This window comes from Sturnira hondurensis, unplaced genomic scaffold (genome assembly GCF_014824575.4).
Source record: "Sturnira hondurensis isolate 20B ecotype Veracruz unplaced genomic scaffold, ASM1482457v3 Scaffold0018728, whole genome shotgun sequence".
Classification (NCBI taxonomy): Eukaryota; Metazoa; Chordata; class Mammalia; order Chiroptera; family Phyllostomidae; genus Sturnira; species Sturnira hondurensis.
This window is the reverse complement of record NW_028091359.1, coordinates 17,580,144-17,604,683: the sequence shown is the minus strand read 5'-3', so window position 1 is coordinate 17,604,683 and position 24,540 is coordinate 17,580,144. Positions and strand designations below refer to the sequence as shown.

Below are 24,540 nucleotides of genomic sequence, written 5' to 3'. Positions count from 1 at the left end.
GGGGCCCTGTCCTGCCCGACCCTGCTCGCTGCTGGCTCCGCCCCTCTTACCGTCCCCGTTGAACGGTTAGATGTAGTCGGACTTCCGTATAATTCAATTTTCTGTCCTTTGGTTGTGTCTTTGTTTCTCCAAACCTTTGTTTTATTCAAACTTGGTTGTGGGAGAAGGCACAGTGTTTCCACCTATGCCTCCATCTTGGCGGAAGTCCAAATTCTTAAAGAAATATAAAGACCTTCCCCTCCCACCCCCAAATGAATTACCTGGAATAGACTGTTTTAGGCATTTGACTTAGAAATTAAGTAAACTTTTAAGTTTTTTGAGATTCCTTCATCCATTTTTAAACAATCATTTATGGTTTCTTCATGTGGAAAGATTTTGAGCTAACATTTTTCTCTCTATTGAGAAGGATTATGCAGCCTTTTGAATTCTTTTTCTTATAATAATCTTGGAGTAGATATTCCAAGAATGGTATTTGCTTAAGGGAAACTTGAAATATTATTGTAAAGCCTCAATATTTGTGTCCTCAGCAAATAGTCAGAACCTGCGGGGTCAGTGCAAAAAGAAGACTATTGAGGTAAAGTATTTCTGGTGCTTTGAACAAGCAGGGTGAAAATGACTTAAAGTTGTTACTTTGCAGAACAGGTCATGAGAGGAATTAATAGAATATTTAATTACATTAATTCAGATACTTACTAAATTAATTTTAAAGTTTATTGGCAGGTTTGGGGACCACTGCTCTGGGCTTAGACATTTAACCGAATGAGTGTGCTGTTTAACTCAGAGGGTCAGGGAATCTTCAGCTCATTAAACCATTCTTATTAAGATCAATTTCTGTAGCTAACCATGTATAGTTATGAATTTTCAGAAGTGTGAACAGTCAAGTTTTATGTGCCTTTTTGCTTTCTTGCCATCTCACAGTATTTATTTAGGCCTTAATCCAGTGTCTTTTTTTTCTCTGGAGAGGGGGAAGTGGGAATCTGGATTTTACTATAAAGCCTTGAGAAAATTCAGACCAGTTTATCTCTCTTAGAAATAATTAACGCCCTATTAAAAAAATCCACCTGATTTATTTATCTTGTTTTTTCCTCCAAGAGGATTATTTCAGTGTCAATTGAGAATATTTAGATATAGATCATTTTCATAAGTAGGGTTTTAATGCAGAGGAAAAAGAAAATGGATTTTTTCAAAATTCACTCTTTTAAAGCTGTTAAACTATTTATGTAGATTTCAGTTTAGAAGTGAATATTGGAAAATGAATATATAAATATAATGTATAAACTGTTATGTTGTTTTATCTATGATAGCTATTGTTTAAATATGCCAGTGTAGAAATGTTAAAATATATTGTGACAAGGAGAAACAACATTCAAAATGCTGCCCTTTTAGCACTAAGTTGATCTGAAAAAATGTAAAGCAGATCCCATCAGCCTCTTCAGTGACACTAGAAGGACTTTGGGAAAACATCCAACATCTGCTTATCTTTCCTGCAGTGAGAATGTTCGAGATTGCGCTGTGCGGTTCCCTTTGAACAAAGATAAACAGATTTGTGTTTGTTATACTTATGTTTCAGAAGTCTGTTTACCAAATTCTTTAAATGTCATAAATGACAGTTGGGGAAGTACCAAAGACACCTAATTGTTGTTAGGATTTTCTTAGCTTTCTCTTGAAGGCAACTGTATTTTTCTTTAAGACAATTTATTTCGATTCCAGATTTAAGAACCACTTAGGAAATAGGTTCCCCCAAGAAGGTTCCTCCATTACCTGTGCTACCATATTCCTACCTCAGTTCAACCCAGTCTTTTTTATAAAATTCATGTTTCATTTAGTTTTGTTTTTTAAATACCTAAGTCTGCTTTGTACCCACTTGGTTCTTCCTTTGCTGGATGCTAGGTCTGGCCACTGCCAACGTGCTCTACCCAGTCAGAACATGGTATTTTTACTATAGTGGTGATTTCTGCGTTGAAACCTGTTTGTTCCAGTTTCCAGGAGACCAAACTGCTCAACATTTTACCCTGTTGACCCGGCAGCTCTTTGTCTCTGGATAAGTCACGGCAGGCAGTTCTGGCAAATGAGTTCCCTAAAAGATACTCACTTCTTTGATTTAGTCATGACTGTGCTGGCGTTACATAGTTGTGTGGGGGGGAGTTATGTGTGCTCTATGCATACTAGCAATCACACATCTATTCAGAATGAAATAAAACTGAGCATTGATTATTCTGTTGGTTGCCAAGGAATGCATCAATACACTTATTGTCAGTGTCTTTCCCCCTGAGCTGAGGGAATAACCTCAGTGCTGTGATCCTAAGCCTAGGACTGAGTTTCCTATCTTCAATGGGGTATGCATACCTTGTCTAAATATAGCAAGGTGTGGACTTGGCTAATATGGAGAGAGACAGTAGAGTGACCTTAGCTGGTCTTCATTACTGGTGTTACAACTTTATTTAAAGAAATAGGGACACTATTTGAATTTCACTTATACCCTGAGATGCTTTTTCCAGCTGCTTAGTTTCCTTAGGTAAAAAGTTACCTGCACTAAACCAAAGAATTGTTTTAAAAGCTAAAGCAAATCACTTCATAAAGAAGCCAGGAGTTCATTCCGTATAAAAACATGCCTAGAGGGTAGTTTCTTTTTCTGTTTCATTGAACAAAAGTTAGCACTTATTCAGAATACAAAAGGTAAAGCCTAAGTTTCATGTACTTAAGGATAATAACTTACATTTATATAATCCTATACTTTGCTACTTTTTAGAAAGCTTCCACAAACTTTGACTACTAAGAAAAGGGGATATTTTATCCCTAAGCACGTGAGAAAGGTAGATATAACTAATTCTGTTTTACAGGTGAAGAAACTCAGGTAAAGAGAAATAAAATAACTTTCTAGAAAGCTAAATGAATCAGTAATAAGGCCAATGCAAGTGATTCCAGTACACCACCCTTTAGTTTAGGCAGCCATCTTTACCTCTTTGATAAGTATAAAACTACCCAAAGCAGCCTTCCCATTAATTTTCCAACTGACCAACACTGGAGTGAGGAAAGGGCAGGATTTTTTTTTTTAAGAAAAATATTTCCAGTGGCAGCAGAATCCAGAGAACAAATTAATCATTTGATTACTGAACATAAACCTATAGGGTTTAACAGTCACATTTGCAAAGTAGCCAGACCCATTGTGACATAACCTTAAGAGGCCTTCTTTGAGAATTACCTCTTCTGCTATGAAAAACCTAATTGGTATTTTTAGATTAATACTGCAGAAATGTGGTGATCTCATCTTAAACTAATGGAGTGCTTTTAAGGTTCCTAGTAACAATCTCCTTTACAAAGCTTAAGAGTTTATAATGAGGAATTGAGATCTGATTCATTAGTGACAGAGCAAGAACTACAGGTCATCTGTCAGTTCCATGGATTTTCTTCTCTACCTTCACATGTTTGCCTGCAGCAGGTGCGATACTAACCTTCTCTTTTGTAAATTGAGAATCCATCTAAAGTACCGAAACTGACTCAGAGTCACCCAGCCATAGGTACAGTAGAATTAGAAAACTCTTGAATTTTCAATTCTGGTCACTTGAGTTCTGGCCAAGTATATATTATACCTACTGTTGACCGCCTCCCCCAAGTTCATGAAAATGTGATCTGAGAATTGGCAGTCTATTTGTGGAAACGTTTGATAAAACCACCTTATATTGTTCATTGTATTTCACTCTAACCTCTTGTTTAATGTATCCCATTTGTAGAATAGAAATAAATGCGAAGTTAGTTGCCTGTTATAACAGGTAACTTTACTGTGATAATAAGTATATATGTATACATGTATATATAGGTGTGTGTATATCCCAGACTGACTCCATTCCTTTCCTATGTGGACAGCATGTGCTTCATCTTTACTATAAATTCTTTTTTTTTAGATTTTATTTATTTGTAGATAGAGGGGAAGGAGGGAGAAAGAGAGGGAGAGAAACATCAATGTGTGGTTACCTCTCACACGCCCCCACTGGGGACCTGGCCCACAAGCCAGGCATGTGCCTTGACTGGGAATCGAACTGGCGACCCTTTGGTTCGCAGGCTGGTGTTCAACCACGGAGCCACACTAGTCAGGGCTAAATTCTTTTTAAATTCTCAGTAGCTGTTTTACACAACTACTGATTTTAGGTATGGGAAAATTATCTACGAGAACTGTCTTAGAGATATTCTTTAATAATGGGTAACTTAATTTATCTGAGAGCTAGAGAGATTTAGTGTTGCCTGCTTACTAATTCTTCACTGATGTCCTATTCTAATGTAATACAGATGAATTTGTAAAATTCAGTTGCCTTCTTTTGACTGAAATTGGCTTCAGCCTTCCCATTCATGTTTCTGTAGGTACTATGTTCATATAACTAAGTTTGCTTTCTTTGTGACTGGTTTAAAATGGTGCTTTCAAAACTTAGTTGCATTATCTTTCTCTTAACTTGAGCTCTGGCTCTATCATCAGTGTATTGTCATATCCTTTGAATGGGGGAAGGAAGGAGGGAAGTCTTTTGTGTAAAAGCATTCTGTACAGCTGTTCTTCCTTGATGCTGGCAGTTTGGTTCCTGACAGGATATGATACAGACGTGTGTGATAACAAGTGACACAAGGACGAATTGCCTTTAAGGTTGCCTGGCTTGTCCAGGATGGTTGGCTGTCAGCTGGAAGATACAGGTCAGGGCAGATGCGATCTACAAATCTAAGGATTAGCAAAGTATAATTTAAGAGAAAGTTAAGATAGTGGGGAAAAAACTATTTTGAGAGAAGTTTGGACAAAAGCTGGTGGTATGAAAGTTAATAGCCAGGTAAATAGACTCTTTTGGCCCTCCTACCTGAGAGTCTTAAAAGTATTGGAATTTGTTAAAAGGAAGGGGTGTACTTGAAGAATTAGGAGGTGCAAAGTAAAAGACATTTTTTAGTGCAATGAGTTTGCACGTATAAAGGCTTTTCATACTCAGATTTTTCTTTCAATTTGAATTTCTTTATGGAAAAATTTCCACCTGTACCAGAAAGTAAACTAGACAATAACCCCCAGGTAGCGATCTTTTCTTTATTCCCATTAGCTCAGACTAGACCACTCTTTTCTCTTGTCCTGGATTACTAAAATGACATCTATCTCTCTATTTTTAATTCTTAACCCTTTCCAGTTGACACTATGTACTGTAGTTGGAGCAGTCTTTCTGGAAATGCAAGCTTTCTGTTATCCTCAGGGTAAAGTCCAGTTTCTTTAGCAAATCATATAAGACCCTTCCAATCTGTACTGTGCTTATCTCTCATTATGTTTACTCTGGTCCTTCCTTTACTCTTTCACAGTTACATTTGTGTGGCTTTGACCTAAGAAATTTATATAAACATATAGATTATCAGCTCTATTGTCACGTTAGCAGTAAGGAGAGCTTATATTGGACCTAGAAGAGGCTACTATGCCTGAGCAAAAGGTTTCTAAAATTGTTTGTACTTGACTTACACAGAAGGCAGCTATAGGACAGTAACCCATACAATACACCCAACTTCTCAGAAAAAGGAAGTTCAAGACAGGACACCAGATAGAACTTTGTGAGAACTTTGCAAGCTGAAAAGTTCTTTTTGCAAGTAGAAGTTCCCCACTAGTATAAAGTGTGATTGAAGGCTACAAACAAGACCAAGTAAGGCGGCCTCTCACTATGATTTGTGTTGCAAACATATGGGCTTGTACACCTGGCACATGAATCCAGAGAATAGATTTTACAGTGACTTTCATACTTACTGTCCTCTGAAGTGTGCTTCAGTCTTCAGCATCCCCTGTTATTTTCAGATCACATTTATTAAACACTCCATACATGGCATTAGACTGGGCATTGTATAAAGCACTATGAATGCACTTTCTTCGTTGCCGTACACGAAAGAGCAAATAGTATAGACCTAGAAGTTTCCAGAAATAAAATTTAACATACACCAAAGCAGGATAATAGAACAAACAAATGTGTGTATTATCTTTGCTTTGACATGAATTTTTTGGTGCATGATAGCATTTTTATATAGCATTGGAATAAGAAGGGAGGAGCAGGTCAGCTTGCCTCCCACTCAGATTTTCATACAGTAGGTCGTGCTCTGTCTCAGCTACCACAGAGATAGGCCGTCTCTGCCAAGAGCTAAGAGGCACTCCTGACGAAGAACCTCAGTCAGTTAGTTGAGTGGAGACAAATAGGCAGCTTGTTTGAGTAGTAGATATTACTGATGGCAAAGCATTTTGGATAGAGGTGGCTCATAAATGAGGAACTTAATCTAAGAAACTGTATTTCTTGGCCCTAAGAGTTCTAATTGTTGGTTTCTTCATAGCTCACTTTCTCTCAGGCCCCACCCCTCACTTTGGAGAACTTGTTGACGACAGCTTTACTTTTTCAAGTCTTGCACAAAGGCAGATGTCTCTGAAAATGCAGCTTACGCAAAACATCTGTGTGCTTGACTCTGTTCCCACGGTGTGTTTTCCTGTACTGCCTTTTTTTTTTTAGTCCTTTTTAAAAATTGAAAACACACTGAAAATTGACAAAAAGAGAAAAATAACCCACAATGCCACCTTCCTTACCAATAACCATTTCCTCCCCTGCCATGTTACTTTCGAATTCTTCATGTTCATAGCTTTTTGTCTGGTTACGTTCTTTTTTTTAAGCAGAAGTTCTGATATTTTATCACACAGCCGCTTCCCTGTTTTTTTCCTGATTCTGTCATCATCTTTTGGTTTTTGGTCTTGAGTTACCGAAAGAGCACTGCAGTTTATCAGCATTTTGTCAGAGTCCTTGTTTTTATTTTTCCTTTACTATACCCACATGTTCTACTTTTTAGAGTATGGCTGAGATGCAACCTTTATTTTTAAAAGTAAGACATATGTGTGTGTAGCATTTAAATTTTTCTTAACATTTTAAAAATGTTTTCAATTACACTGATTTTCAAAGCATGTTACTATCCCCTCCCCCAGGGTAGCCTCAGCTAGAAAAAAAATATCTACAAAGTAGAATTATTGATTTGCCACAAGAAATATACTAATTAAGATTTAATATAAGCATGTAAAATAGGAATAGAATATATGTTCTTTACTCTAATAGATGAAAAGAAATTACAAGAAAGATAAAAGCAAGGTAAATATAAAACACAAATTAGTCCATATATTAGTATTACATCATAGTAAATATAAATAATTGGATCTATTCATGCAGCCAAAAAAGAAAAAGAAAAAAAACATGTCTACATTCTTTTGCCCTTTCTGTGTTGCAAGCCTCAACTCTGCCAATATCTGACATGAGTAGCAGTGCTTCATTTGTAACTGGTTGTCTGCCTGTTGGAGATGTCTATACATCTCACATTTTGTCCTCTTTATAATGGTGGATGAGGCCACACCCCTGCCTCTCATTGTTTTTCCTTTCTTGTTATACAAAAAAGAAGAACTAAATGGACCATGTTTCCTTGTTTTGGTAGAATGGTTAGATGTTGAGTATCTTCAGCCACATTCCTTTTGGAAGTCACGGTTTCCTGTGGTTTGACATTTAAAGGGTGTACCTCTGTGGTGTGTTGGGTTCCCCGGTGACTAAGGAGGTCTGTTAGACTTATGTATGGCCTCACTAGCTATCTATTGCCATGTGGGGAAAAGAAAGACCCTCCTTAGGATTGCAGGGTTCCTTCTAATCATTGTACAAAAACTTTGCCTTTGGCAGTTAAAATCATTTCCTTTTGTTCCTTATATTTTCCTGTGTCCTGAGTTACCATCTGGGGTATTTCATAGGACCTAGCTCAACCAGTGCCTTAAAACAATTCAGGCAGCAGATTTGGAATTAGACTGCAGTGTTCTTACTGAAGCAAATATGTGATGCTTTAACTTTTTTTCCTCTAACACATTTAAAACACATATGAAATTTAAATTTATTTTTGGATCATTTTGGTTTGAATGTTTTCCTCTTTTTTTCTAAATCCTAACTGAAATGTTTGGAACTCTCATTGCTTCACATTGTACTCGAGAATATTGCAAAATAGTACATGTGATCTCTTTTTCTCTAGCTGTCTGATTTCTTAAATACTATCTGGACAATAAGGGGAGAAGAACTATGGGTTATTGTTTCTTCATAAATTTATCTAAGAATGCTCATTTACTGAATTTGAAAAATAAATTAACTCTTTAATATTAGATCCGACATCAAGAATACTCAGTACATTAAATTTGCAATGAACCAGTGGAGAAATTTTTCATCTGTATTAGTGGTGCAGTTCTGAAATGATTGTGTAAGGGGGAAGAGAGTAGGAAGCAAGGGACTTTGGATTGGTTAAAAAACTGAGCTAGTTAAGGCCTGCAACTGCCACTTACCTTCTCTTTTCCCTTATCTTTGTCAACTCATAAAATTGTCCTTTGAACTTTGCCTTTTGATATTAGTTTTTCTTTTCCTTCTCATCCTCTTCCTCCTACTACTCCTCCACCATCAGCAACAGCAGCATTATTACTATTTAACAAAAGTTAACTACTTTTGTAAGTGTCAGAACTCAAGCACTGGCAAGTGTTCCTCCTGAATTTCATTATGCATTAGTACAAGGCCAAGAGGATCTGTAATATGAATTAAAACAGCTATGAAAACAAAGATTCAGTGTATTTTTGTCATGCCTTTTTCTATTCCTCTTGTTTGATATTTGAGAATTAGTATCTTTGAGAGATTTTTAAGGGTGCCTGTTGGCAAATTGTTTCATTTCCTAATCCTGATAAGGTAGTGAACAGCTATGAAAGAAGTGGTATAATGAGGAAAATTGAAAGACTCATATTTTACAGACTGGATTAAATTTTGTGGACAATAATTTTGAGAATTACTTGTCAGGTTACAGTAAAGTTGCGCTGAACTGACAACTTAAAAAACAAACAAGGAAAACGTTGACTTTCTGATATTTGAGAATTCACTTTGAACCCTATTGATACCCTGGTAAGTAGGTTACAATGGGACTGCATTGTACAGAACAGGCAAAGAATCCAGAATGTTAAAAAGCCATGGAATAGATTTTGAAACAATACCCAAACCTTGAAAATAGGCCTAAAATTTGATCCCTGCTCTTACCCCTGCTCTTAGGTTGTCAGCTTAGGCAGGTTATTCGCAAAACCTTTGTTTCCTCATCCATGAAATGGGCAAAGAATGGCTTCTGTTCCTAGAGCTGTTGTGAGGTAGTGATTGGGAAGCACCAGGCTTTACATATTTAAAAGGGTGACAAAAGGAGCCTGCAAAAGAGAATGTGAATGAATAGTCAGACATACAAAAGGAATGCTAAGAAGGTAGAAGGTTGCCAACAATACCAAATGGTAAAGAAAGATTAGAATTGAAAAATGGCCATTGGATTTGACAGCTAGAAGAAAATCCCAGATATGTAGTGCATTGGAAGGTGAATTACAGATCAGGAAGTGGAGACATTGAAACCTATACCTCCTGTCCTCCCTTCTGATCTTCTGCCACATATGGCTGGTTCATGACACTTTAGTGCCATTGAAAATTCACTTGCTGTTTCCTAAACCAGCAAAGCACACATCTACCTCAAAGCCTTGCATTTGCAGCTTCCTCTCTCTTTAATGTTCTTTTCCCAAACAGCCATTTACAGTAAGGAAATAACATGGCTTCCTCTCTTACTTCCTGCTGCTCACATATCACCTTAAACAGACTTTCCCTGACCATCCCCTATGACACAAACGTACAGGGCAGCCCACCTTGTTGCTCCACTCTATTTTTCTCCACAGCGCTTATCACCATGTGGTATCCAAAAGGACATCTACTGCTTAGCTCTGGCCATTTGTTGCTAAGTGTGAACAAGAGACTTAGGTGTTCGGATTTTCTCATCTTTAAAGAGAAGCTAAAAAATTTTGACTTTTAATTACAATTAGTTGTGAGTTTCAAAGCACTATGAAGACCAGATTCTCTCTCTGGTTTAAGAGCCGTGAGTAGGGGAGGGGAGGGCTCAGTGTCTGGCAAAGGATATCAAACTGGGATGCGTAGAGAGAGGTACCAATTGGACTCAATGTCTTAGAAGCTAAGTGGGGGAGAGTCTCAAAAAGGAGAAAGAGATTTGCCAGTACACATCAAAGCTCCAGGTGGAAAATGAAGATCAGAAAATGGTGTTAAGCTAAGACTGAAGGATCTTTGTCCATTGGGTCTATCACTTGGGAAATCATTGGGGAGGAGTTTCCAAGGAGTGGTGGGACAGAAGCAAGATGGGAGTGGGTAGAAATGACTGATAAGGGACGAAAATGGGAACAGCAAGTATAGACTTCCTTTGAAGAAATTTCAGTAATAAAGGAATAGAATTTAGAAGGAAACATAGAGTCAAGTAAGGTTTTTGTTTTAAGGATGTGCAAGAACAGACTTGGGCATGTTTCTAGCAGAGGAGAGCAGTGATTAGAGAGAGGGATCACTGACTGATAAAACTAGGAGACCAGGGAATGGGTCAAGGACAAAAATGAATGGGTCGACTTTTAACAGGTGGATGGGTCATCACTCTCTCAGATTAGAAAAGGAATATAAGTCTGCAGGTGAGAGAAAGTAATTGGGAGAAACCATACCAGCTAGCTTCCATTATCTCGATGTTGTAAACACCAGGTTAACTGGAGAATTGAAGAAAACAAGAGTTGTGACGGGAATTGAGAGTAGAGCCTTTGGAGTAGAAAGGGAAGGTATTGGAATGTGGGCTCTCTGGAGGTGTGAAGGGCCCAGCTGAGTCAGTTCAGTGTTGTTGCTGTCATTTCTGATACCTTTGTCACTGAGACCATGAAGATGCTGTGGCATCCAGAGGCATGGTTTTATAATCTCCTTCAGTATTGTACTGCCTTTCATTTGTTCAATAAATATTTATTGGACATCCACTTAGTGGGGGGCCCTGTGCTAGACATTAGAGAGAGAACATTGGACAAAGTAGTTGTTCCTGTTCAACGAGCTCGTTGCACACAGATATAGTAACTAACTCATCAAATTATCACATAATTTTAAGCTAAGGTAACTATTATGAAGGTACTAGGCTTCTTAGGGATGGAAGAAAAACCGAAAAGGGGTTGATGGCTTCTCTTCCTCTCATTCTCCCTCCCTTCCCCTCTCTCTAAAAATAAATAAATAAAATCTTGAAAAAATCACTCCAAAGGAACTCTGGGAATTAGAAGTCTAAATGGAGTCTTAAGATTGTAGTAGATTGTGAAAGGAAAGAAGGTTGAATAAAAAAAGGGGATAAATAAAAGGTAATGACACAGATGTCAGAAGATGACCATAACAAAAAATAGAAGTTGGCCTGAACCTTACAAGTAAGAGTTGGCCTGAACCTCACAAGTTTTGCGTAAGAGTGGAAGAGAAATGGCCTGAAAGCAGGGTTTGACATTTTGGCCAAGTGCTTAAAAGCCCAACTTGCATTCCTTCCGCAGGTGTGTTTCAAATACCTGGAAAGGCAGTTGTTGAATCGTGCAAATGAGTGATTTTTCAAATGCTAAACAGTTTTTTTAGTTAATCTGCTTTAGTTTAATTCCTACTAACTATTTTAAATTAAGTGCCAGATAATGTTGGTCATGTCTCTTGGTAACCAGTATATCCAACATTTTAAATGCTCAGGAAGAACTTTTCGGGTCATTTATTTTTTTGGTCTAGACGACTCTTATGTTTTACCTCTTTGAAAGAAAAGTATTTAAGTCTAGAGTTTAGGGCCACAGCTTTGTTAATTCAGCCTGTGAAGAAAATAGGCTCCTTTGGGTTGGGGCAGTTTCTCCTCGCCTTGGAGGAGGACCTTCTTCAAAATGAGACTTTCACCACCGCCATTCACCAGGAGACTACCATCAGTTGTGTTGGGAAGTTGCCTCAGACCACGTCTGTTCATGGGCATCTAGTTTTTTTTGGGGGGTGTGAGGGGGTTGCTTGTTTTTGTTTTTGTTTTTTTTAAGGTAGGTGAGTAGGGTGTTTTGAAATGGCTACTGTGAGGTTGAGGCTTGCCAGGGCAGCTGCAGAGGGACAGAGGGACAGGCAACAATGAGGTCATGAGAAGGCCTGAATTCCGAGACTTAGCCCAAACTCAGGTGTTTGGGGTCCAGGCTGCTCAGTGCAAGTCCAGGAGTGATGGCAACTTGGAGGGTCAGGAATGTGTGTGTGCTCTTTTCAAAAGTATTCAGAAATTAAAATGATTTTACATCTGTGCTGTTCTCACAAAATGTGCTGAATTAGGCCCACCTGCTACAGTTGGAGCCCTCTGAGTCTGGCACTTTATTACTTTATTGTTTGGTAATACTTTTGAAACTCCAAGCCGAGAGCTGAAAACTTTAGATCCCTGAAAAGAGGTCAAGTGGCCGTGTGACCACACAGTATCTAGAAGGAAAGACTTGCTCTCTGAAAAGATTGAAGAGGAACCAGGGACTGGGCAGATATCCACTTCTTTTCCCATGTAGTTGTTCTTGCCCTGCTGCCTAGGCCCCATGGTCTTCTAACTTCTTGTTTTAGGCATCTAGTTTTTATTTTAGTATTATTTTTTTATCCTTACCCAAGGATATATTTATTGATTGGCGGGGGCCGGGGGGGGGGGGAAGACACACAGAGACAAACGTCAACCTGAGGGAGAAACATTGATCAGTTGCCTCCCGTATGCACCCTAACGGGGGATAAACCCGAAAGGTAGGCCCCTTGCAGTTTCAGAGTTGGAGGCCACCAAAATCATGCACATGTGGGGAATTCCCCAAAAGGAGACTTAAGATAAGATTAGGAAGGAGAGATCTATTTTTGGACAGCCAGGACAAGTTTTTGTATTTTAAAAAACAATGTTTATTTTTTATGAAGAATATTTCTATTTATTTATTTATTTCCTTCTTTTTTCTTTCTTTCTTTTTTTTATTGTTGTTCAAGTACAGTTGTCTCCATTTTCCCACCACCACTTTCGCCTGCCCCTCCCACCATCAATCCTATCGCCCCTTTGGCTTTGTCCATGGGTCCTTTGTACATGGTACTTGATTACCCTTCCCCTTTGTCCCCCTGTTATCCCTGCCCCCCCTCCCCTCTGGTTACTGCAATGTTTAATATACAACAGATACTAAACAGAAATGAAAAAAAGAAGCAGCTTTAGGAATCAGTACGAGAGGATTTGCCTCATAGGAATATGTCTTAATCTTTCCCTACTCAAACCTAAATTTCATCTTCAGGATGCTGTGAAAAGTAAAACAAACATCACACCAGGCTTTGAAATGAAATCCTGCCTTTGTTCTCTTTTAGATGAACTGACCAGATGTGTTTTTAACTGTTGGTTGCTTCAAATTATTATATTAACAGTTTGTCCTGTTATAGTAACAGCTAACTCAGGATAAAGGGTTAAAGTGCCACTGTGGGTGTCAGATGACATGGGGCTGAGTCTAGGCTTCCTTATAAGCTGTGTAACTAGGGGAAAGTAATTACATTCTCTGAACTTCAGTTAATGTATCAAATTTTCTGTTGCAAGCTCAAAAATGAATTTTAACTATCTTAAGCAAAGTATTTGTTAGAAGGATGTCAGAGCTCACCTAGTAGATGGGAGACCAAACCACCAAACTCAGAGAACAGGCAGGGCCAAAGGCATTCAAAGAAAGCCAGGGAGTAGGGACTGTTCTATACCTTGCCACTCTCCCCACAGTGAATGTGACCATCCCCCACTTCCCTTACTCCCTTGGGTCACTGGCCCAAGATTCAGAAGAGAGTTACCAACTGACCAGGCCTAAACCGTATGCCAGCTTCCTGCAGGGCCCCTTGTTTCAAAGTTGGAGGCCACCAAAATCATGCACATTTGGGGAATTCCCCAGAAGGAGACTAAGAGAAGATTAGGAAGAGAGATCTGTTTTTGGACAACCCAAAGCAGTAAATGTCAATTGAGACGTGTCCTACTTTAGAAATTAGAATGAAGTTGAAGTGTATGGCCAATGGTGAAAATTAATGATCCTAGATTATGCTTGTTTCTCGACATTTCTAAAATGTACATTTTGAGGCAAAACATGTTTGAATATGTAGTTTTTAAGATCTTATCAGTAATAGAACATTTAAAATGAACAAAAAAAAAATTGAGGGTGGGGTTTTTTTCACCTTCCATTTATAGTCATAGGGAAAAGACCAGGAGAGATTAGTCCTGATGGAATTTGTCCTTCAGCCTCGAACAGACAGACCTTTTTTTTTCCTCTCTCTCTTAGATTGTAGAAAAGTAGGAAAGGGGAAAAACAGCTGCATCTGAGGGTAGTTGTGCTGGGCATTGTGCAACAGTTTAAGTGGAAGATTAGCTGAAACTAAAATGGTCTGTGGTTATAGTTAATGAGTAGGAACTGAGTCCTAAGCTCTTTCCTACTTTGCCAATCATTGATCTACTAATGCACCCCAGCCTCTTCTTGTGTGCTGGTAAAGAGACAAATAATTCTGCCTGGTTTCATAGGCATATGTCTGGGAGTTTATGCCATGGGGGAGAGCGTTCCAGGTGTCAGTTTCCATTCTAATATTTCACTTGAAAGTATAGCCAGGTGTCTTGCAGATTGGGGTGGTTTGGGGATTGTTTTAATAACAGATAGTAGTACCTATGATACTTGGGTTTAAATTGTCTCTGATTGTGATCTAAGTTTCTTTAGGATTACAGAATCAAACTTCTCTTATTATCTGGTAGTGTGCTTTTGACTTTTGAAGCCATGTTTCAAAGCACAATGACTTTTTCCTTCCTGTTTTGGGGATTTAGCCAAACTTTTTCAGTAGACACTAGTATTGATAGCTCTGTAGTCCTTTGGCCTCTGATCTGATATTTGAAGCTTTTTATTATGAAATTCCTTTTTTATGTGTTGTGGTCACACTAAGTGGGGACATTAACTTTTTCCACCTAATGGGATTGACATAAGCTTCTCTAGTGCCTTTAATCTAAAAATTAAACAAATAAATAAGCAGAGAAAGCTTATCAGAAAAGAAATAATGTTAAGAGGGTAGAATGAATTTGAAAGTTTCCCCTAGATGAATATTCTTCAAAACAAAACTGTAACAGTTTGTGTTAAGTGTATTTGAATGGCAGTCAACTCACCTTGTGAGTTGACTCCACAGTTATATTCTGTGCAGTCAGTATTGCATACTAATGTACCTATAAATTTTGGCTTCAGGCAGAAATGCCAAACAAACTCTAGAGTTTGGCATTATAAACATAAAAATCTACTTCCTTCATTTTAATGTTGAAACAAAAGTAATATATCTATTTTCTGGAACTTCGTTTCCCATAGTAAGTAATCCATTTCTTGTGTGTTGCATGTAAAACAGGAAAATGTCTGTTTAACTAATATTTAGCCGTTTGGCCAGGGATGTTGTTGCTTTTTTGCTTCCTCGTCCTGCCTGCTGGTCATGGGTGATCCTCTGGCCGCATTCCTCAAAGATTATTCCAACCTCAGAATAGTTCATTGATTTTCTTCCCTTAATTGACCTTCTCCTCTACTGTTTGCCTGAGAAGAAACTTCCAGTTAACACATTTTGTGCTTTTAGGAAGTGATTTTGATTAAGAGTGATTGGCACAGACTACTTACTTCCCTATATTTATTTAAAGTAGAGTACTCTATCCTCCATTTTTGAGATGAAATTGCTACTATCATCCCCAAAAGGATTTACAGTTCTTTTCTCTACTGTCTAGCCCATCAGGATTCATCCAGGTGTTCTTTATTCCCCGCAATATAGTCTTTCTGTTCATGGTCCTGTTAGAGGGAACAGAAAAAGAATGAAAGAGAATTGGGATCAGGATGGATTTCAGATCTCTTCTCTTATTCCTGTACTGTACTTTTAAATTCTGTTGAAAAGTCCTGTAGGGAGACATTGTATTTCATCTTCTTTTTTTTTTAATTTTTATTTTTATTTAATTCTTGTTCAAGTACAGTTTTCTGTCTTATATTCCCAGCCCTGCCCCACCGTGCTCCCCACCTCCCTCCCATTTCCGCCCCCCACCTTAGTTATTGTCCATATGTCCTTTATACTTGTTCATGTGAGTCCATCCCCTTTTCCCCTGTGATTCTCTCCCCTCTCCTCTATAAAACTATATCATGAAACTAGACAGCATAGTAGAGAGTGATTAAGAGCATGAACTTTCAAATCAGATCTTGGTTTGAATTCTCACTCTAAGGATTACTAGCTGTATGATCTTAGGCAAATAACTTATGATCTCTGAGCCCCTCAACCCCTTATATGTCAGTTGGGGGTAGAAAAAAATAGTACCTGCCTCATAGGATTGTTGTGAAGATTAAATGAAATAATATGAAGTGCTTAGTTCAGTGTCTAGCATAGAATAGGCATCTCATTAAGTTAGCTATTATTAACTCATTTCATATTTCTAACTATGGATGAGTCTCCTGATGAGCAAGTGATCTTATGGCAAGAAAGGAATAGATAGTCTTCAATTGTATTCTGATAAAGAAGAGGAATTATGATCCTGTGTCATTCATTATGTTATCAAGCCTTTAGGTCGAGAGAGTAGTGGAGTTCATTTTATCTTGTGTTTTCTTTATTATAGGGGTTTTAAGTCCTTTTCAGTTTGTGCGTATCTTAAGACATCTGCAATCACATATGGATGGCTCCATAGAATTACAAGAGAACTCCTTTGTCTGGACCAGACTCTAGAGAACTGGTCAATTAAGAAAAGGTGTGGCCCTGGCTGGTGAGGCTCAAAGGATTGAGTGCCAGCCAGAGAACCAACAGGTCACCAGTTTGATTCCCAGTCAGGACACATGCCTGGGCTGCAGGCCAGGACCCCAGTAGGGGATGCATGAGAGACAACCACACATTGATGTTTCTCTCTCTTTCTTTCTTCCTTCCTTCCCCTCTCTAAGAATAAATAAAGTCTTTAAAAAAAACTGTCATTTTAAAAAACAGGAAGAAAGAAAAGGTGCAAAACTTTTTACCTACTTTTCTAAGTTTTTAATTAGAGACCAACTCTCTAGGTCCGTTGAACTTTCATGCAGCTATTTCAGAAAGACTAATATTTACATAAATTAATCTCTTGCTGTCCTAGCAAGATACACTAAGCTTTTACCTTACACTGAAGTACATGTGATTAAATTTGCATATAGTTTTCTTCATATGTAAATAAAGCATTTAATTTGAAAGTTGAATTTGATTCACCTAAACTCTGGTAGTTGCAAATTTTATTTTTTTACTTCCATGGGACTGTGCTGCCATTGCATCTTTGACAGCATGTTTAGAGCTTTAACTTTTTTCCCCTGATAATAGGGGGTTTTTGTAACCAGCCACACTGTCTTTTCTTGTGACCAACATGTGCCACTTTTGTGATACCTGGGGAGTCATAATCTAGGGCCACAAAATAAAGAAGATGGTTGTACCATCTGGAATATGTCTGCCATGACCCTGGGAGCCCGTACCTGCACCTAGCTGGATCTGCTGTGCACTTTGTTCTATCGGAAGTTTATTGAGATTTGTGTAAATAGAAAGGCATCTTTTTTCTTATACCATACATGAGTTTGATTTCTGATCTTTCTTTTATAATCAGAAATTTTCCAGGTAGCTTTGAGTTAAGCAAGGCCTTTGTCCCTCTACCCAACCATCCCCGTGTGAAAGCACTACATACATTTTAAAGAATACATTTAGATATGATTTAAAACAAAGCAACAAATGTATCTAAGAACAGTATTACAGAGCTCCCCAAACCAGGAAGTTAGTTCTTAAACTAGTGTGTGTCAAAAAGAAACTACCTCTGTCTCACAAAACAAAGACTGAAGTGTGCTGGTCGTTTTAAGCTCACAACAGATCTACTTTTGTAGATATAGAGACTGCTTTGTTTATGGGGAACCAGAGTTTCCCACAGCTCTAACTTTGCCTGAAGATATGTAGACTATTTAATCTTTATTTTTAAAATATTTTCATTTAGTAAAGCAGGTAGTTGCTGTGTTGGCAGAAGTGTGAATTTCATTTCCTGTCTGTGGTGTACCCTGCTCATCCTGTCACTCAGACATTTTGTTTTAGGTTGTTCCCGTAACATGAGTGAAACAGAGTGACCCACAGCAGGGTGACATGTGCATACCACGGATGTAACAAGAGACAAGACTTGAGCAACAGACCACAAGAGCGCAATGCTTTATTTAAAGATGAAAACAAAACAAAACAAAGGCAGCCCCTCCCGGCCGCCATGCAAATTTTAAAGTGGTGGCTATGGATTAATGCTTGTTTTTAGAAGACATGTTCCAATGTATCTAGCAAGTCACATCAAGGGTTTATCAGTTTCATGCCACTTGATTAAACGATAAAATTGAGGAAACAACTGACAACTTACATACAGAGGTGGTTTAATTTCATTTGCCAATTGATTTATTATCAAACACTTGTATTTTATAGTCCATTAATCTGCCATATATATTGAGTTGTGTAGCAGTTATTTTTTACATGTGAGATTACAGAATTTCTATTGTTTTAAGTTACAATTCCTGCTGCAGAGATGGGACAGATATAAAAGTGTGCAAGAAACCATGGGATGAATGAATTCACCCATCAAATATCTGATGAGCACCTATTTCCAGTGTTGAGGATAGATACAATGCTGTCCAAACCAAAATTCTTGCTCTTCATGGATCTTATATTCTATTATAGGGAGATAACATCAGTCAAGTATACAAGTGAATAAATATAATTTCAGTGTATGATAAATATCCTGGCGGAAACAAAACCGAACAGGCTAGAGTATGATTGGGGTGGAGGGGGACGAAGATGATACTGGAGCTATGACCTTGTGACAGGCCAGGAAAAACATGTCCCAAGTAGAAAACAAAAAAGCACAAAGGCCCTACAAAGGGTCCTGAAATACAGAAAAAACAGAAGGCATTGTGTAAGCAAAAGGGGAGATGGAGCAGCATCAGAGAAGGAACTAATCGGATGTTACAGGGGCTTGAAGTCCAAGCTAAAGACTTCAGCTTTCATTTATGTACAAAGGGAAGCCATTGCAGGGTTGTAAGCAGGGAAGTTATATTATACGATATACTTCTGTAAATTTAAAATATGTAGATATGCATACTGATCTATATATTTTAAGTCATTCTGGTTGCTCTTTGCTAAGTGGTAGTAGCGGTGCAGAGGTGGTTGCGGCCAGACCAGTTAAGAGGCTTCATGTTGATACAATATCTGGGATTAGATTCACTTCAGGGGCAAGGAGAAGAATATAAAAGAAACAAGATATGCCATGAATTAAAGCTGAAATGTATAAGGACAGGGGTTTGTTATATTATTCCACCTACTTTTGCATAGGGATGACATTTTCTGTAATAAAGCTTTTAAAAAATCTTTTTTACAGTGGTCTAAGTAAAAAATGATGGTGCCGTGGACCATTCATTGTAAGAGTGGTAATGGAGTGAAGTGGGCAGATTCAACGTTTACTTAAAAGTAATGCTCAGGTTTTTCTGTATGGATTACATATATATTGTTGTAGGATCAGAGAGAAACCAATGACATGCATATTTGACCCAAACAACTTAAATGGATAAGGGTGGGGATCAGGTTCACAGGGGACTCACTCAGGAGATTAGCTTGGCAATGTAAGTTTGAGATGCCAGTTAGTTTTCCTAGCGGAAAGGTTGAGTAGGCAGTATAATTTACAGTACATTAGCTAAGCCTGAATAGCATACATACTTAACAGCAAACTTGGAACACCCTCCATTATATGTTTCAAAACTTTGCCGTTACTAATTTCAAAGTTCAGTCCCTTTTCAGATTCTGTGGGTAACATCGAAAGGCTTGGTCTGTTGATATGAAATAATTTAGATATGTTTTCTGTTTGCTGTGGATATCCACTAGCAATTGCATTTTGAACAGCCTCTATCCTGAGGAGTGGAAAAATTCTCCACTTCTGCTGAGCTGTCATTCACATGAAAGACGAAGTTAACACAGAGGGCAAACTCCATGGGTTAAACACACTTCCCATGCACTACTTTTCAGTGCATGTGGGATTACACATTAGTGAAAATAAAAGTTTGAGTAACACTGTAGTGTGGTGGGCATTTTAAACATATTTCTTGGCAAATTTTGGATCTGTTATTAGTAACTAAGTATTGTAACATACTCAAATCTGACCCATTAATAATAATTAATATTGGTAATCATAAATCTAAAAAGTAACCAATATTTACTAAAGGCACCATTCTAAGAAGCTATATTTTTATTGACTCCTCACAACAACCTCATTTTATTATTCCTGTTTTATGCGTAAGGGAATTTAGGCAAAAAAAAACTTCACTCAGGCAAGAAGTAGCAGAGCCAGGATTCAAACCCTGGCAGTCTGGTTCCAGAACCTTTACCCTATTTTTGTTTCCAGAATCTTCACTCTTAACTTCTACCATGTAATGCATGTAGAATATGTTAAGTTTTGTTTCATAAAAATGTCTAGAATAAACAGGACTGTGTGAGTAATCACAGTCTCTTTTGACTTTATTTTTACTTCATCACATGAATTTGGGACTTTGGAAGAAGTAAGAATAATCCCAAAGTGAGTCTCCATACTTAGTTCTTAATTACCTTTCTTAAATAATTTATTTTCTTTTGACTTTTTATTTGTAGCATCAGTGAGAGCTTTCTGACTGTCAAAGGTGCTGCCCTTTTTCTGCCGCGGGGAAATGGCTCCTCCGCACCAAGAATCAGCCACAGACGCAACAAGCATGCAGGTAAAGCTCAACATATTCCATTTCTTTCTTGGTTTCGTTGATTCTTTTGTTCTGAAAGTCTGGCTTCCTTATCGCCCTTTCTCCAACAAGTCTGTAATAGTGAAAGCAAGCATTATACTGTGCTAGAATCACTTTTTTCTGGTGCAGAATGCCTTAGACATTTAGTAGGTGTTTAATAAGTATTTGTTGGAAAAATAAGGTACAAAAATACTTTAATAAAGTTTTATGTACACCCTGGCTGGTGTGGCTCAGTGGATTGATAGGGCCTGGCCTGAGAACCCAAGGGTCACCAGTTTGGTTCCCAGTCAGGGCACATGTATTGCAAGCCAGGTTCCCAGCAGGGGATGCATGAGAGACAACCGCACATTGATACATGTATCCCTCTCTTTCTTCCTCCCTTCCCCTCTCTCTAAAAATAAATAAATAAAATATTTTTTTAAAAAGTCTTATGTGACTTCTCAGCTAAGGTTTTGAAAGCTAAAAGATATTCAGATGTTTCCTCAGATCCTATGCAAAATCATTTCAACTAACAAGAGATTACATTTCTTTTCCTGTCTACTCTCTAGTGATGTTATACTGAAAAGTACATGATAGATAGATGATAGATAGATTGATAGATATACAGAAAGAATAGATATTAAGGTAAAATAAACTCAATGCCACTGTTGTGATAACAAGAGAAAATAGTTATATCACATTTTGAAATACCAGTTCCTAAGTGCTAGTGGATTTCTTACACTAAAGTGCCAGAGTACTATTTACACTAAAAAGACTAGAAATTTAACTCAGAGGACTTTTATAGAAACAAGAAGTCATCAAATAAAGTTCACCTAGAAATGAATATGAGACACTGATTTCGAATAACCTGATAATATTCTGCATTCTATTTTAATGTGAGGGTTCCCCCCCACACACATCCAAGCAATTCTTGGATACCAGGTGGGTATCCTATAATTCAACTGAATTCTGACACTGTGTACCTGGAGATACTGTCAAATCCCACAAGGTAAGGGCTCAGTTGTCCAAGACTCCCCACTCCACACTTCAGATGTCAATCATAGGTCCAGGTTGTCTGAACTGGAGTTTTTGGTGACCCACTCCTTGGGTTTAATTTGCTAGAGAAGCTTATGTAACTCACAGAAAGGATATAATTCAGGAATAGCCAGATGGAAGATGTTCATCGTCAAGGTATATGGAAGGGGATACAAAGCTTCTAAACTCTCTCTAAATGTGCCATTCACCCCAAATCTCCATGTGTTCACCAACCTGGAAGCTCTCTAAACCCAGTCCTTTGGATTTTTATGGAGGCTTTATTGCAAAGGCATGATTGATTGAATTATTGGCCATTAGTGATCTTGTCAACCTCCTGCCCCTCCCCCTTTCTCAGTCCCCTGGCAACCAGCTTCCATCCTTAGGTACTTTACAAAAGTCATGTTATAACATAAGAAAAGAGGGACTTCCAGTCAAGATGAAGGCATAGGCAGACACGCTTGGCCTCTTCATACAACCACAGAAAGAATGACAACTAGACCTCAAAACAAATAATACCCAGAACCATCAGAAAATGGAGCTGTATAGAAGTCCAACAACTGAGGATTTAAAGAAGCCACATTCATCCAGATGGGTAGGAGGAGCAGAGAAGCAGTACAGCAGCAGTGGAACAGATGGTCCCACATTCACATACAGTGGATAAAAATCAGGAGGGTTACCTTGGGACTGAGTGACCCCAGGCCCAGGCCAGACCATACAGCCCAGGGTTCCAGTGCCAGGAAGATAGATTCCTATAGCTTCTGGCTATAAAATCAGTGGAGGTTGGAGTGGCAGAAGAAACTGTGGGACATTCAGAGACTTCGTTTATAGGGCCCACACAGACTTGGAACATACACAAACTCACCCAGTCTGAGATTCAGCACAAGGGCAACAGCTGGAAGGGTGTGGTTCATATATGGGAAATGGGTAAAGTGACTAGAAATGATGCAAGCTCCTGGAAAACCTCCAGAAGCCAGATAGTGGCATTGTCCCCTCTCCAAGCACCCCTCATACACACAGAGCCACAAAGCAGTGAACCAAGTTGCCACACCTTGGTGATTACCTAAGGCTCCTCCCCACACAATTTACAGGTAACTTTTCTACAATAGGTCACACTACTAAGACAGAGTCAAAGCATCTGTGCCTGATCACAGAAACAAACACAGGGAGGCTGCCAAACTGAGGAGACAAAGAAATATGGACCAAATGAAAGAACAGAACAAAACCCCCGAAAAAGAACTGAACGAAATTGAGATAACCAACCTATCAGATGGAGAGATCAAAACACTGGTAATCGGGATGCTCAAAGAACTCATTGAGTGCTGCAACAATGTGAGAAGAAATGAAGTTTATACTAAGTGAAATAAAGAAAAATCTACAGGGAACCATCACTGGAGGGGAGGAAGCTGGGATTAAAATCAACAATTTGTAACATAAGGAAAAAGAAGCATTCAGCCAGAACAGCAAGAAGAAAAAAGAATTAAAAAAACTCGGATAGTATAAGGACCCTCTGGGACACGTCTAAACATACCAGCATCCCAACCATAGGAGTGCCAAAAGGAGAAAAGAAAGAGCAAGAAATAGTAAATGTATTTAAACAAATAATGAAGGAGAACTTCCCCAATCTGGCAAAGGCAATAGACTTCCAGGAAATCCAGGAAGCTCAGAGTCCCAAAGAAGTTGGACCCAAAGAGGAACACACCAAGGCACATCATAATTACATTAGCCAAGATTAAAGATAAGGAGAAATCTTAAAAGCAGCAAGAGGAAAGAAGGAGACAGTTACCTACAAAGGAGTTCCCATCAGACTGTCAGCTGAATTCTCAAAAGAAACTTTTCAGGCAGAAGGGACTGGCAAGAAGTATTTAAAGTGATGTAAAGCAAGGACCTACAACCTGGATTGCTCTATCCAGCAGAATTATCATTTAGAATGGAAGGGCAGATTAAGTGTTCCCAGACAAGGTAAAGCTAAAAGAATTCATCGTCACCAAGCCATTATTACATGAAAATTAAAGGGGCTTATTTAAGAAGAAGAAAAGTATCAAAACTATGAACATTAAAATAACAACAAATTCACAACTATCAACAACCAAATCTGAAAAAAAACAAGCTAAGCAAGTAACCAAAACAGGAACCGAATCACAGAACTGGAGATCACATGGAAGGTTATCAGCTGGGAAAGGGAAGGGAGGAGAACGGGGTACGTTAAGAATAGTATAGAAAATGGAGAAGCCAAAGAATTCACATGCACAACCCATGGATATGAACTAAGTGGGGGGATTGCTGGAGGGAAGGGGGTACTGGGTGGAGGGGGGCAAAGGGGAAAAATTGGGACATCTGTAATAGCATAATCAACAAAATATATTTTAAAAGTAAATTTAAAAAAACATAATAAGATATCATTATTTCTCTCCTCAACATCAGAAATTCCAAAGGTTTTGGAACTCTGTGCCAAGAACAGGAAGAAGACCAAATACATATTTCTTATAAGTCACAATATCACACCTGCTGATGGTAGTATATACATTTGTATTTCCATATGTTGTATTTCTCTAAAGACAGGTGCAATTGTACTCATAAAGGTGAGAAAGAATCAGAAAGTGTGTCTAGGGAAAGTGGTTTCTAGGTCTAGGAAAATAGTCCGCCCATGCCTGTCTTCTAACAACAAGTCTTGTTTGTGTCATTTGGGGGGAGGTAGGGGAATAAAAGTCAACCTGAGGACAATTATTGAAGAAATCCTTATCCGTGCTGTACAGAGAATGGTTGCTTATTGTTATAAATGTGCCACTTTAATGTGTTACCTCCAGGAGTAGAATAAACTGGAATTACTAGGAAAAGAACAAAGAAGACTACAAACCTTGAGTGTGTAGGTC

The 24,540-nt window shown here is 38.3% G+C and overlaps 1 protein-coding gene across 4 annotated transcripts in view; it reads left to right on the top strand.

Annotated features, from left to right (window-relative positions):
* The window catches only part of SSH2 (slingshot protein phosphatase 2), a 257,566-nt gene that overhangs the window by 173,327 nt on the left and 59,699 nt on the right, over positions 1–24,540 (top strand). For all 4 annotated transcript variants that reach the window (XM_037070274.1, XM_037070272.1, XM_037070273.1 and 1 more), the window contains one exon: positions 20,535–20,638. In XM_037070274.1, the coding sequence (XP_036926169.1) occupies positions 20,535–20,638 (104 nt within the window). The remainder of the gene's footprint in view (positions 1–20,534; positions 20,639–24,540) is intronic.